Genomic DNA, 15,749 nt, shown 5'->3' on the forward strand with positions numbered 1-15,749 from the left:
CCAGTCAATCTGAACGTCAAAGCTTAAGAGAAAGAGTACGGGATCTAGAAGATGCGCTATGAGCTCGTCAAGAACAATTGATTCTCTTAAAAGCCTTGGAAGAAAAGAATGATCAATATGATAGAGACACTCACGCTTATAAAACGGACCTCCAAGAAAAAGAAATGTAACTTGGCTTTTTGATCAACAAAATCCATGAAGCGGCTGTGCACATGGTACAACTATCAGATGAAGTAGAGGATCTCAGTTGCCAATTCCCACCGAGCCAACAATCGAGCATATCGGAGTTCTTAGAGCGAGTAAAGAAATATAGCGATATAGCTAGGAAGTTTGTGTAATGGCCGAATCAAAAAATGGCGAAATGTTTTGTAATGAACTCTTTTGATGAATGAAATGCCTAATAGGGACTATCTCGAGATCAACACCAATTTCTCGTATTTCTTTCATGACTGACATTCATTCATTCATTCATTGCATATACATATCCCATAATCATTCGCTAAGGTTAGAATCATATAATTCGCAGTTGCAACACTTCAAATCTGGAACCACGCCATTCGTATAAAACGCGTCGAGAAGCTAGAGCAATGGAGGCTGAGTTCAATGAAAGAATCGAAAGGATGGAAAGAGTCTAGAAGAAATTATAAGAACAACTGGCTAAGTCACAGTAAGAAACGAGGGATTTGATAGTAAGATCTCGAGAGGAATCACTTGAACAAAAGAATCAAATGGCTAGAATGATAGAGATGATGTCAGTTTTGGTCAAAGGAAAATGACCCATGCAGAACCCCGAAAGTATGGAACCTCAATCAAGAATTAATCATGACCAAAATCCACTCTATCCCCCAGGATTCACTCCACCACATGCCTACGTAGCACAAAGAGGGTATACTTAAGGGGAATCCACAGGCTTGGAACAACGACCAATGCTATTTGCTCATCTAGGGCAATGAACATTTATGTCAAATCCCGGAGCAACCCCTGCCAATCCTGTAGTTCCAGATTTAGATGATCCGGCCGAAATAGCCAAGTTGAAAATAGATGATCACGAGGCTTAATAGAAGTATAGGAGTTTGGAAGAAAGACTCAAGACAATGAAGGCACTAAAGCCTTCTCGGTACTAGGTGATAAAGAACTCAGTTTGGTACCTGATCTAATTCTGCCTCCGAAGTTCAAGGTGTCTAACTTCGAAAAATATGATGGGACAAGATGTCCAAAAGCACATCTTGTCATGTTTTACCGAAAAATGACCGGTTACGTGAACGAAGATAAGCTACTTGTACATTGTTTTCAAGATAGTCTGGTAGGATTGGCTCTTCGATGGTACAACCAGCTCAGTAAGGAAAGGATCCGATCCTGGAAAGACTTGGCGTTGGCATTTTGTGAGCAGTACAAACATGTATCAGATATGGTGCCTGATCGGATGACTTTACAAATGATGGAAAAAAAGCCGTCAGAAACTTTTAGACAGTATGCGCAGAGATGGAGAGACGTCTCAGCCCAAGTGGAACCCCCACTTACGAAAATAGAGATAACCGTCTTTTTTATCAACACCTTAAAGACGCGGTTTTATGACAAACTAGTGGGAAGCGCCACGAAGGACTTCGCAGATATTGTAATATCCGGTGAGCTTATAGAAAACGCCGTCAAGAGCGGTAGAATGGAAGGTCAAGAAAGTTCAAGAAGGGTAGCGCCCATGAAGAAGAAAGAACTAGAAGCCCACATGGTGGGAATGGGAAGCCGTTATGCCCCTAATCCATATCCAAACCAACCCCGACCTCGAAATTATCCACCTCCGAATTTCTATTATCCTCCTCAAACCCCTTGCTACCAAACACCGCCTCCTCACTCTTCTTACCCCGTTTACGCCTCAAGTAACCTAAGACCAACCACTATATTCCCACAAAATACAATACCCGCCCAAGGTCAACCCAAAAATGAGCAGAGGCCAGCAAAACCCAATTCCGAGAGACCACAATTTACCCTTATTCCCGTGTCATATGGGGAACTGTACCCAAAACTTTTGGAGAAACAATTGATATCCCCGCATTATATGGTACCCTTGAGGCCCCCATACCCGAAATGGTACGACCCAAACGCTAGTTGCGTGTACCACACCGGGAACCAGGGACACTCTATGAAAAACTGCCTAGCCTTTAAGAGGAGAGTTCAAGGACTAATTGATGCGGGTATCCTACGATTCGGTGGTGCCAGTAATGTAATTGGGAACCCGTTCTCTAACCATACTGAAGGGAATGTGAGCACAGTGGGGAAAAAAGATGAATGACAAGTCAGAAGATGTGTCTCAGAAATAAGGACGCCTCTACAGAAAATTTGGGAGGCACTGGTTAAGAAGGGATTGCTCTGTCGCCCCGACGATAATATTAGAAAAGAATGTCAGGTTTTTTGTGATTTTCATGGAATTGTAAGGCACGACATTCAATCATGTGAGGAATTTAAAAGGTTACTACAAGACCGGATAGATAATAAGGAGATTGAGATCATTAATAAAGGAGAGGCCAATGAGAGAGAAGTATGTGCCGCTGACAATCAATCGTCAGGTTTTTCGAATAGCGCCGATCGACCATTCGTAATTTATTATGATGCAAGGAAGGAACCGGTGAAACCAAAAATGATAATTGAAGTACCGTCTCCTTTCCCTTACAAGGACAATAAAGCAAGATTACCATAGAAATATGACGCTAATATCGCCACACCAAGATGAAAACCCAAAGCCATGATTTGGAAGCGTCGGGGAAGTAGGTCATTTCACTCGTAGTGGAAGATGTTATTCAAAGGAGGTGAAGAAGAACAGTGACTTGAAACAGAAAGGAAAAGCACCGATGCACGTGACCGAAGATGAGCATGAAACTGTGCCTGAACAAGAAGCTAAAAAGCCTGTGGACGAGGAGGAAGCACAGGAATTCTTAAAATTTATCAAGCACAGTGAGTACAACGTGGTAGAACAATTGAGTAAGCAGCGTAGCGAATCTCAGATATCTCTCGCTGTTGAATTCGTAACCACACCGAACGCCCACCGAAAGTGTTAAATCAAGCTTATGTGGCAAATAATGTATCCGTTGAAAAACTGGATAGATGGATGAACAACTTGAATGCGGATAATTTCATTTCTTTTAATGATGATGAAATACCGCCCAATGGTAGAGGCTCAGTGAAAGCGTTGCATATCATAACCCGTTGTAAGGGCTATATAATACCGAACGTGCTCATCAACAATGGATCGGCACTCAATGTCATGCCTTTGGCCACACTTTCCAGGATTCCGATGGATTTGTCCTATCTAAGGCCCTGCCATTCTACAGTAAGGGCATTCGATGGAACAAGACGAGAAGTTATGGAAAAAATTGAAATCCCTCTAGAAGTGGGTCCCTACATATACGATGTTGAGTTTCAAGTCATGGACATCACACCATCATACAATTGTCTCTTGGGAAGACCTTGGATCCATTCTGCTGGAGCAGTCCCATCATCCCTCCATCAAAAGGTGAAATTTATCATGGATGGCTGTTTGGTCACTGTTGAGGGAGAAGAAGACATTGTAGCATCTATTTCCACCGACGCACCATACATTGAAGTAAGTAAAGATGCTATAGAATACTCCTTCCGATCCCTTGAGTTTGTGAATGCCACATTTGTCGCTGAGGGTAACAAAATTCCCGAGCCAAAACTGTCGAGAAATACCAGGATGGGTATCAAGTTGACTATAGGTAGGGGAGCTCGAGCGAGAAGAGGTTTAGAGAAATATCTGTAAGGAATAGTTAGGGCTCTAAGGCCAGTACACCACAAGGCCCGATACGGTTTGGGTTTCCAGCCGGACATGCATCAAAGAAGAAGGCAGTGGAAGAAAGATCAAGAAAGAAGGATCGCAAGAACCTTAGGCCGAGAACCAGAATAGGAGCTTATGGAATTCCCTCTTTTGTCAAGAACATTTACGTCTGCGGGAATGATATACCCGGGGCAGGATAATGTATAAGACACAATGTTAACGATCGAAAAGGGTTTTCAGAATATCAGTATAAACGTCATTGACAAAGGAGCTAACGCAAGTAAAGACGTCTCAAGGATACGCCCTTGTCCCCTGGGTTTCAGGTTGAACAATTGGACTGCCGAAGATCTTCTTGTAGTTTATAAGTCTTCAGAGTAATGCTCAAATGTTAACATTCTGTTATGTCCTTAGATATAATAGAATTCTTTTGTAAGAGTCTGCATTCGCTCTTTATCATTCAAATGAATATCAATGAAGATGCATTTTGTCATAATCTTTCACATTATCACTAATTTCATAATCATTTTCTCATTTCATAGCCAATCCTTACATTTGCCTCATGCCATGCCATAACATTTCGTTTGTTGGTACCAATACTTGGATGCCCCTCTATAGTTTCCTTTTCCATTCAACTTTCAGTGCTCGGATGTCAACAAAGATGAACAAACCCGTTCTGAGTCCCGAAATCGATTTTGAGAAGGTTGTTTGTTTAGGAGAATTGAAGTCAAGAAAACGTCAAGACTATGTCTCGTCTCCTGACTTGCTAAGAATGGTAGAACAAGAGGATAGACAGATTTTGCCTCATCAAGAATCTGTTGAAACAATAAATCTGGGAACTGAAGAAAGGAAGCAAGAAGTAAAGATTGGGACTTCTATTTCAGGGGGCACCAGGTATAATTTGATTGCTTTGCTCCGCGAGTACAAAGATGTATTCGTATGGTCATACCAGGATATGCCTAGATTGGATGAAGAGATAGTGGTCCACAAACTCCCATTAAAACCAGAATGCAAGCCCATTCAACAAAAGCTAAGACGTATGAGACCTGAAATATTGTTGAAGATAAAAGAGGAAGTCAAGAAGCAATTTGATGCTGGCTTCCTACAAGCCTCCAAATATCCAGAATGGGTGGCTAACATAGTCCCGGTACCAAAGAAAGACGGCAAAGTACGAATGTGCATGGATTATCGTGACCTGAATCGAGCAAGTCCTAAAGATAATTTTCCCTTACCACACATTGATACATTGGTGGATAACACAGCAAAACATTCATTATTTTCTTTCATGGATTGATTCTCAGGGTATAATCAGATCAAGATAGCCCCTGAGGATATGGAGAAAACTACATTCGTAACAATGTGGGGAACATTCTGCTACAAAGTGATGCCATTTGGGTTAAAGAATGCTGGGGCAACATATCAGAGGGCTATGGTGACGTTATTCCATGACATGATGCATAAAGAAATAGAGGTCTACGTCGACGATATGATTGCTAAATCCCGAGGAGAAGAAGAGCATGTAGTAAACCTGAAGAAATTGTTCGACAGACTGAGAAAGTTCCAGCTAAAGCTCAATCTGGCCAAATGTACGTTTGGGGCTACCTCGGGAAAATTGCTGGGCTTCATTGTCAATGAAAGAGGTATCGAGGTTGATCCAAATAAAATAAAAGCCATCCAAGAGTTACTACCTCCGCGCACGCAAAAGGAAGTCAGAGGATTTTTAGGGAGGTTAAACTACATCGCCCGATTCATCACTCAACTTACCAACCAATGCGACCCAATCTTTCGGCTTCTTCGAAAGCATAACCCAGGAGAATGGAATGAGGAATGCCAGGTGGCCTTTGATAAGATAAAATAATATTTATCTAGTCCTCCAGTGCTAGTACCGCCAACTCCGGGAAGACCATTGATATTGTATTTAACTATGTTCGAAAATTCAATGGGTTGCGTACTGGGGCAACACGACGAGTCAGGAAAGAAAGAAAAGGAGATCTACTACCTCAGTAAAAAGTTCACTGAATATAAGACAAAGTATTCATCCATTGAAAAATACTGTTGCGCTCTGGTTTGGGTAGCTCGGAGACTCAGGCAATGCATGTTGTATCATACGACATGGTTAATTTCAAAGCTAGATCCAATAAAGTACATAATGGAATCACCTGCACTCTCAGGAAGAATGGCACGGTGGCAGATCTTACTATCGGAGTATGACATCGTCTATGTGAGTCAAAAGTCAATAAAAGGAAGCGCAATAGCTGACTTCTTAGCAACCCGAACAATGGATGAATATGAGCCATTGAGATTTGATTTCCCGGATGAAAATTTGACGTGCATTATAGAAAAAGAGGGCGAGTCATCAAAAATGAAGTCATGGAAGATGAGCTTTGATGGTGCATAGAACGCATTGGGGCATGGGGTTGGAGCAGTCTTAGTATCGCCAGAAGGGAACCATTACCCACTCACTGCCAGGTTGAACTTCTTTTGTACTAATAACATAGCAGAATATGAGGCATGTATCATGGGACTTCGTACAGCTATTGAACGAAATGTCAAAACTTTAGAGGTTTATGGAGACTCAACCTTGGTGATTTACCAAATCCGTGAAGATTGGGAAGTGAGAGACTCGAACCTGGTTAAATACAGAGACCTAGTGGCACAATTGATTAAAGAATTCGAAGAAATAACTTTTAATTACCTCCCACGAGAAGAAAACCAATTGGCTGATACCCTGGCCACTTTGGCTTCAATGTTCAAAGCAAACAGAGAAAGAGAAATAATGCCTCTTCAAATGAGCATATATGAAGTTCCTGCACATTGTTTCAGCATTGAAAAAGAGCCAGACGGACGGCTATGGTTCCATGATGTCTTAGAATATATCAAGAATCAAAAGTATCCCGAACAAGCAAACGAGAACGACAAAAGAACAATTAGAAGAATGGCAGCGGGATTCGTTCTTGACGGGGACATCCTGTACAAAAAAGGAAAAGATCAGGTGCTCTTGAGATACGTAGATGCTGTTGAAGTCAGAAAAATACTTAAAGATGTCCATGAGGGAATTTGCGGGACACATGCCAATGGTTTCACTATGGCCAGGAAGATTATGAGACTCGGTTATTACTGGCTGACGATGGAAAGTGACTGCATTAATTTCGCACGAAAATGCCACAAATGCCACGATGGAAAGAGTTACGGATAGTGAGAGACCAAGTTTTTTTTAACGCAATTCGAATTAAACAATCCTACATCTACAAGCCCAGCTCAAAGAATGAATTCACTAAACAATTTTTCCAGTACAATTATTCATTTAAGCCAATCTATGCACACTTAGAGAATGAATTATATGTGTTTAAATATAATTATATTTATATTTAATTATATGTGTGTGAGGATTAAATTGATAAAATTTGTAAATGTAGATGGTTAAATTTATTGAATTATTTAAAATCAGGACCAAATTGATAGAATATGCAAATATTGAGGACTAAATATATTATTATACTAGTTAGAAAGAGATCACATCATCACTCTCATTAACCATTTAACAGAGAGTGACCAAGATAGAAACTATCTAAAATGTGAGTGACTAAAACAGAAATGACCTAAAATATCAGTAACTAAGTTGAAAATTTTCATAATTGAGCGACCAGAACACAAACACACTAATAATTAGATAACTAATTTTATAATTTACCATGCAATAAAATACTTTGTTTGTCATAACAACTTGTTAAGGTTTATGCTGCAACAGAAAGTTTGAAAATAAAATTCAACCATACTTTCTTACATTAAAATATTGGGATTAATATAAAACTATACATTAAACAATTAAACATTGATCCAAGATGTAATGTCATATATTAATTTTAATTTTGTGTGATTTTATACATGAACTTTTGATTTGATTATATTTTTAGAAATCACTAAAAACATTATTAAATTAATATTATTTTACATTTATATATTGCATACACAAATTATTATATTAATCTACCATGAAAAAATTATATATTCATATATTGAAATATGCACAATTAAATTAAAATTAAAATTTATATATCAAATTAAAATTAAAATAAAATTCATATATAAATTTGATATTCACTTACCTCCCAAACCTCTTAATTAATTATATTCACCTTTAAAAGAAATTGCATACTTAAACTTGTAAAAATTTGCAACAATGGTGACGAGAGCTCAGATATTACTCGGTCGGCATATCTCTTTGGCTAGGCTGGTGGGGTCTCTCACTCACCACTTTAATCGCAATATTCTAAATATTTCAAATTTTAAAAATAATTGTATAAATTAAGTTTTAAATATGTTGGTATCTTTTAGCTGGAAGTGAAATTTTTTAATACTAATTTATTTGAGAAAAAATATATATATAGTTGGAAAATAGGGTCCATAAAACCCAACTTGATGTCTAACCTAGGGTTAGTGAAAATACATGCCCTGTGATTTGCAGTTGGAGTTGGAGTGAGGGTCCAAACTCTATTTGCTTACCATACCATGCCATGAGTGGCCATTATTATATCTTTGGATATTCATTCATGATAATGACCCTTTCCTTCCCCATTCAAGACTACTCAAATCAACTTTTTCTAAGAATTTGGGTTCCTTTCTTCAATTTTCGCATTACTTCCATTTTTATTTATTGCAATTTAAATTATAGATTAGGATTGCATAATTCTATATAATAATTTCCAACTAAAAACGAAATGTTGAATTCTCAACAGGTTTAATATTTAAACTTCGATATTATCATCCCTTCCTAAAAAAAAAATGGTTTGCTGAAAATAAATGAATTGGTCAAATACACTTATTTGAGAAGTATGGTAATGGTGTATTGATATTCAGTGTTTTGACTAATCATCTACCTCTCTTCAATGTTGAATTCAACCAAAGACAAAGCAGCATTCTTTTGGAGTAAATGATGTAAAACACCATTTCTTCTTTATTTGAAAATGACTGCTTATTGGACCAATTAAAGAATATCACTGTAGTACAGGATATAGTTATATAATATAAAAATTAATAAAAATAAGATAGGTAAAAATATTATGAATGCTTCTATGCTAGAGTTAGATTGTATTTTTTTTGCTATTTAAAAATAGCTAAATTAAATTATATATATTAGATATAAAAACAAGCTAGTTTTTCTATTCAAAATTTCATCAATTTTACTATTAAAATTAGTCATTATATATCACATGTGACACGTCATATGTTATTGTATATTATTATTCGGTCACACTAATTTTTAACAGGATAAATAAATTTTAATAAAAAAATAAATTTACTTTTTAGTCTATTGTACGAAGATTAATTTATTCACTTTTTAAATAAAAAATAAAATATAATCTAACCTTTAATATAAAAATTTTATAATACTTTTACCCAATATATCATAACTGCTGAATACATTCTTATAAAATGGTTAACATATTAATTTTTAAAAAAATTATAAATTTAAAATATAATTATTTTATAGTGGAGAAAAAAACTTTATATGCTGGTTATAGCGTTGCTATGGGTTCTTTGTTAATTTTAATATAAATATTTTTAAAATTTTAATTTAATTAAAGGACACTTGATGGCAACTTAATTATAGTTAAAAACTCCAGGTATATTTAATTGATATTTTAAAAAACAAAATTGATTAATTTAAACAAATGATAATTTTTAAAACTTTAGTAAAAAAAATAAAAAACCCAAAATAATATTTCATTTTCTAACCCTTCCATCCCCCAAGGAAAAAGAAAGAGATTTCTCTCTCATCTCTGTTAGCTTGGTTGTACTTCACTGCAAACCTTATCTATTTACACCTCACAAGTTACGGTTTCAAATAAATGTTTCTTTTATGTTCCTTGTTACAAATTTAGCCAAAAAAAAAAACATGCTGTTTTTGCCTTCTTAACCATATCTCTGGGTTTTCCGAGCCTTAAAAACAAGAACAAAACCCATTTTTTTTTCTTTTTTTGGTTTTTAGTCTTCATATCATGGGAAGTAAATGGAGGAAAGCAAAGTTGGCTCTTGGCATGAACATGTGTTTATATGTACCTCATCAAAAGCTTGAGGATTCATTACCATCATCATCATCATCTGCGTCTTCAACATCCATTGCTAATGTTGCTTCAAGGCTTTCTACAGATTCTGTTCCTCTATCTCCAGTTTCTCCTTCAGGCAACGATTGCCACCCTACAACTCCCACCCCTTCCTCTTCTGGCCTCCGGGTTTCTAAATCCAGCCCAAAATCTTCCAAGGTTTGCATTTTTACTTTCCTTTTTTTACTAAATTTGACTTCTAAAAAAAAAAAAACTTCTGAATGAGGAGAAAGTTACAAATTTTCCCATCTTCTGAACTTGGTTGGTCTTAATGCTTTTTTCAATGGATGGATCTTAGGGGATATTCTGTTTGCTAGTGATTAGCTTATTTGGTTTTCCCTGGGTGGTCTTAATCTTAATACTTCATCCTTTTTAATCCTTGGTAGTGGGATTTATTTGAAATGATTATGTGCTTACATTTTTTTTAATACAGAAATTAGTCCTACTCTCTGTTGTATTCCCTTTTATTATTATCTAATTTTGATCTTTGAATAATAGGATTCAATATATGAACTATGAAAGTATGTACAATATTAAGAACTACTATCTATGTTGACAAGTTTCAATTTATTTTTACAGACCGTACATGTTTGATTTTTACCTACATATGTTAAAAAAATTATAATCTATCTACCTGGTTTCAACTTCCAAGGCTTGTTATCATGTGGGGTTGGAGTGGTAGGGAAAGAGGGGGGGGGGGGGGTGGGGGAGTGTCTGATAATGTGAAGATTCTGAAATTTCTGAAGATGGGTATTTGTTGTTGTGTTGTTTTCAACTCTCCCATAAGTCCATATAGAGGCCATGTGGGGCAAAGTGGACTAGTCTCTTTGAGGACCATTGCTCTTTGGCTTATTAGAAAAGTGAATACAATACCCTACTGTAAGCTGTACTCTTTCTTTTTCTTTCTCCTTCACCTTGATGGGAAAGTGCTTTGTCTGGTCATCATAACATCATAACTGCACTACTCCACAAAAAACGTTCCCTTCTCTCCTTTTCATGTTAATGAAAGCAGGCAGTGGATTAATTCAATTCTGAGCTTTTGCTCTATTTAAGCTTCAACAAGAAAAAAAAAAAAAGACTAGTGGGAAATAAAAAATTTAAAAGTGAAAATTTTGGGGCAAACCCCATCATTTCCACATCTTTTGATGAACTTTGGATTTTTTTTTCTTTTTGCGTTATTTTGTTGAAAGGGCCATCATTAGTTTGAGGGGATCGTTGAGCTTGCTTAACTGGCAGTAACTTTCTTTTGGATTTAATAGACTATTTGTACTAAACTCAAGAAAAATTATTCATTAATTGCATGTTTCTCAAAAGACAGCCCTTTAGTTTTTGGTGAAACTGTCCTTTATAGTGCTTTGACCATTTACCATTGACCTATTTTTGTGAATTCTTGTCTTTAGTTTCTCAGCCATTTTATTGCAGTTAACCGTATTAAAATCAAGTAGGCTTTATCAGGTAGATAGGTAGCATTATATTTCTTCTTCTCATGTTCCAATCTCAATAAGTGCTGTATGATGACAGAAAGAGTTAGTGATGTGCACTGTACTGACAATTAAATTTTTTTTTTTCACTAGATATATTATACCATACAATGGCAATACTAATTGTTAGATGCTAGTTTGGAAGTGATATGGATTTAAACCCTAACAGAGAAATTAAATTCCTTGTAAAACTAGAAAATGTATGCCAACTTTGATGCCTCTGAATTGCAACTTGCTCTCTTTTGTTCTTTTCCTTGCAGTCTAGCATTCGGGGAATGAGAATTCTGTTTTTGATGAGTGCCTATGGTTATTAGTTAAGGACTTGAAGTGCTATCCTGGGAATTTTTCATTTTCTCTGTAGTTTGATTCACCCTTTATACTAAATTCACAAACATCTTTGTGCTGTCAGGACTTGATTTATTTTACCTTTAATGAATACTAGAGATGTTTGATTTTCTTATATACTGCTTGCAGCTGCTGCTGTGATTATGTTTCATATGAGGCAACATTTGATCTTTGACTATTCCTTTAGTTTTTGGTTGTTAATCCAGCTTCCAGGATTAACACACATTGTGGTGAATTAAATGTTATTAAGAGCGTACATGTTAAAGTTGTATCTGTCTTTTTAATATAGCAATTGTTTTAGCTACTGAAATGTATTTCAGACTTGGTCGTGTTGTTTTCTCACCTGCCTGTTCTTCGAAACTGTAGAGAACCTGTTCGATATGCTTGACAGCCATGAAACCAGGCCAAGGTCATGCAATTTTCACTGCAGAATGCTCCCATTCTTTCCACTTCCACTGTATAACTTCTAATGTAAAACATGGGAATCAGATTTGTCCGGTTTGCAGAGCAAAATGGAAGGAAATCCCCTTTCAGAGTCCTGCTTCAGATCTTCCCAATGGAAGGTCTAGAATCAACCCAGCAGACTGGCCCCGGGATGATGCGTGGACAACTGTGGTACGGCGGCTACCTTCCCCTCGGTTGGATCCAACTAGGCAGATTTCTTCACTCTTTCATACTTCTGAGCCAGGTACTTTTGATGATGACGAAGTACTAGATCTGCAGCATGAGACAACTGAAGAAAATGTCTTTGCCAATGATGCTGCTAAGAATAACTCTATTGGTTCAATAGAAGTTAAAACATATCCTGAAGTTTCTGCCATTCCAAGAGCAACCTGTCACAATAATTTTGCCATATTAATCCATCTGAAGGCTCCCCATCCAAGTGGGGGAAGAAATGAAACTATGTTTTCCCCTACAACTCAAAATTCTCGGGCACCAGTTGACCTTGTCACAGTTCTTGATGTTAGTGGAAGCATGGCTGGTACCAAGATTGCGTTACTAAAGCGAGCTATGGGGTTTGTTATACAGCATCTTGGGCCATCTGACCGGCTCTCTGTTATTGCATTCTCCTCCACAGCCCGTCGCCTCTTTCCTCTTCGCCGGATGACTGAAACAGGCCAACAGGAAGCATTGCAGGCTGTAAATTCTCTTACTTCAAATGGTGGGACTAATATTGCTGAAGGGCTTAGGAAAGCTGCCAATGTAATAGGAGACCGAAAGTGGAAGAACCCAGTTGGAAGCATTATTTTGTTATCAGATGGGCAGGATACCTATACCGTCACAAGTCCTAGCGGAGCTCATTCCCGAACAGATTACAGATCACTTCTCCCTGCAGGTCCCTGTATCCCTGTGCATGCCTTTGGGTTTGGTGCTGATCACGATGCTTCTTCAATGCATTCGATTTCTGAAATATCTGGGGGTACATTTTCTTTTATTGAAGCTGAAGGTGTGATCCAAGATGCTTTTGCACAATGCATTGGAGGGCTTCTAAGTGTGGTAGTGCAGGAGGCGTGTCTTAAAGTCCAGTGCGCTCACCCAAATTTGGTAATTAATTCGATAAAGGCAGGGAGTTATCGAACTAGCCTGGCAGCTGATGCCAAAACAGGTTCTATTGATGCAGGAGACTTGTATGCTGAAGAAGAAAGAGATTTTTTGGTGACGGTCAATGTTCCAGTTGACGAATCCTGTGATGAGATGTCATTGCTGAAAGTTCAATGTATTTACAGAGACCCCATATCAAAAGAAATGGTGTCCTTGGAAGAAGCCAATGAAGTAAAGATCCAGAGGCCCACAATAATTGGACAAACAGTAGTGTCAATGGAAGTAGACAGGCAACGAAACAGGCTCCGCACTGCTGAGGCTATGGCTGAGGCTAGATCTGCTGCTGAACATGGTGATCTAACTGCTGCTGTCTCAATACTAGAGAGTTGCCGCAGGGCTTTATCGGAAACCATTTCTGCACAAGCTGGTGACAGGTTATGCATTGCACTATGTGCTGAACTAAAGGAGATGCAAGAAAGGATGGCAAACCGTCGAGTTTACGAGTCATCTGGTAGGGCTTATGTGTTGTCGGGTTTGAGCTCGCATTCCTGGCAAAGAGCAACTGCACGTGGTGATTCCACCAATAGTACAAGCCTTGTTCAAGCATATCAGACCCCTACAATGACAGACATGGTGACGCGTTCTCAGACCATGTTCTTTGGCAACCCTCCACAACGAAAGCTTCGACAAACTCAGTCATTTCCAGCCCATCCAGAGGCAAGGTAAATCATCAGAAAAATGTTCAAAAACCATCCCTCGACCCTACATTCAATATCTTTTTGCTTTTGTGAACTTTTTTGTTTTTCATTTTTATGGCATGGGGTAGTAAGGTATAAAAGGGGAGTAAGAGATATTGGTGGGTATATTTTGTTGTTCTGAGATGTAAATTAATAAAAACTGGAGGTAATTGAAATGTCTGATCTAAGAGGAGATAAAATGCAGGTGAGAGAAGAGAGTTAGGTGTTTACATATGTTGATAATGGGGGCATTGTAAAAGAAGGTATAGGCATGTAATTGTGGAAAACTTGGGGTGAATTCTTCACTTAAATATATGATAATGGAATGGTATAATCCTGCTTTTGATTCTTTTTTCACTACATTTGTCGTCCTGTTGAAAATTTATGTGGAAAACAAAAGCAAGCATATAGGGTTTGGTTAATTCTTGAGATTAGTAGGTCCCCAAGCACAACGTTTTCTTTCAGGCCTTCCAACCAATCGATACGACCCGGAGAGCAGCTTTTGCTAAAACTCGAGCAGTTTTTTAAAAACTTGCTTCAGATATAAAACTTTGAGTGTTCAGAGATGCTCTCGTTATTCCCAATAAAACGGCTCGATAACAAATCGCTTTTTCTAAAGCACGCCCCGTTCGTTCCGCTCGCAATAATCCAATCAATTCCCCGAGTAAAAAAACATTAGACATTGATATTATTCATTTTGATTCCAAATTATGTGCTCAATATAAAGTTTCTGTTATCCCAATTCCCAAGTTTCAAGCCTGTTAATGAAGTCATCTAACTACATACTAGAACTGATTTTATGTAAGTTGATAACCCCCCACTAATGCAAATTCAAATCCTCAATCAAATGATTATACTTATTTACTAGTATGTTGTATCTTCAGGCATTGGACAATAAAACATGTAAATCGAAAGATTGTTTTAAGTATTAAATTTATATTAGAAAATTATTTGATAAATCAATAAAATTAACTAACTAATAGTTTAACAAATTATTTCAAGTTTATGTTCTTGTTTGATAACTTGAAATTTTGATTTTTATAAATTGAAGTGTTAGATTTGAGTTATAAAATTTGTTTTGTATATTACTGTTTGATAAATACAAAATTTAAATTATAAAAAATTATTTTACATCTTTAGTCAAAATTTTAAACGTTTAAAGGATGATAAAAAAATTTTAATGTAAAAAAGTTGCTTATAGAATAACTAAAAATCTATTAAGATCTTAATGAAAAATTACGATCAATTGACCCATTAATTAAAAATTAACAATTAATTGAGCCTACGAGCTGTCAAAGTGATGTTGTAGTGGCTGGTGTGGGAAAAATGATTATATAGCAACTAACATGATAACTGACATAGGTGATTTAAAAATTTTAATTATTTTAAAAGATTTTAATTAATTTTTAGTTATTAAAGCCTAAACATTGTTAATATTATAACAAATATAAATTATAGAAAATTATAGAAAAACTAATTAGTATAGCTTATAAAAATTTATTAATATATTATGAAAAACTAAAATATTATAAAAAATTAGAAATTAAGAAAATTACAAAAAGAATATAACAAGTTACAAAATTTATAATATATTATTAAAAAATGAAAGAATTATAAAAATATTATAAAATTTTAGAAATTATAGAAAAAATTATTAAAATGATAAAATATATGAAATTATAATAAATATAATTTTTTAGAAAATATTTGTTATTTTAAAGTTTGAAGTTTTTAGTGTCGGTTTGAGTTTGAAGTA

At 36.4% G+C, this 15,749-nt stretch overlaps 1 protein-coding gene across 1 annotated transcript; it reads left to right on the plus strand.

Moving 5' to 3' along the window:
* Positions 1–9,501: 9,501 nt before the first annotated feature.
* On the plus strand, positions 9,502–14,350 carry LOC108469878 (E3 ubiquitin-protein ligase WAV3). The gene is made up of 2 exons (XM_053031996.1): positions 9,502–10,047; positions 12,081–14,350. Exons 1-2 carry the CDS (start codon positions 9,784–9,786, stop codon positions 13,980–13,982), a joined length of 2,166 nt encoding a protein of 721 aa, XP_052887956.1. The 5' UTR covers positions 9,502–9,783; the 3' UTR covers positions 13,983–14,350.
* The last annotated feature ends 1,399 nt before the right edge of the window (positions 14,351–15,749 follow it).

The sequence above is a fragment of the Gossypium arboreum genome, chromosome 8 (assembly GCF_025698485.1).
Source record: "Gossypium arboreum isolate Shixiya-1 chromosome 8, ASM2569848v2, whole genome shotgun sequence".
In the NCBI taxonomy this organism is placed as follows: domain Eukaryota; kingdom Viridiplantae; phylum Streptophyta; class Magnoliopsida; order Malvales; family Malvaceae; genus Gossypium; species Gossypium arboreum.

Coding starts and splice junctions, on each gene's coding strand:
- LOC108469878 (XM_053031996.1), top strand. CDS start 9,784: ATGGGAAGTAAATGGAGGAAAGCAAAGTTGGCTCTTGGCATGAACATG. Junction 10,048..12,080: donor CCAGCCCAAAATCTTCCAAG/GTTTGCATTTTT, acceptor TCGAAACTGTAG/AGAACCTGTTCGATATGCTT.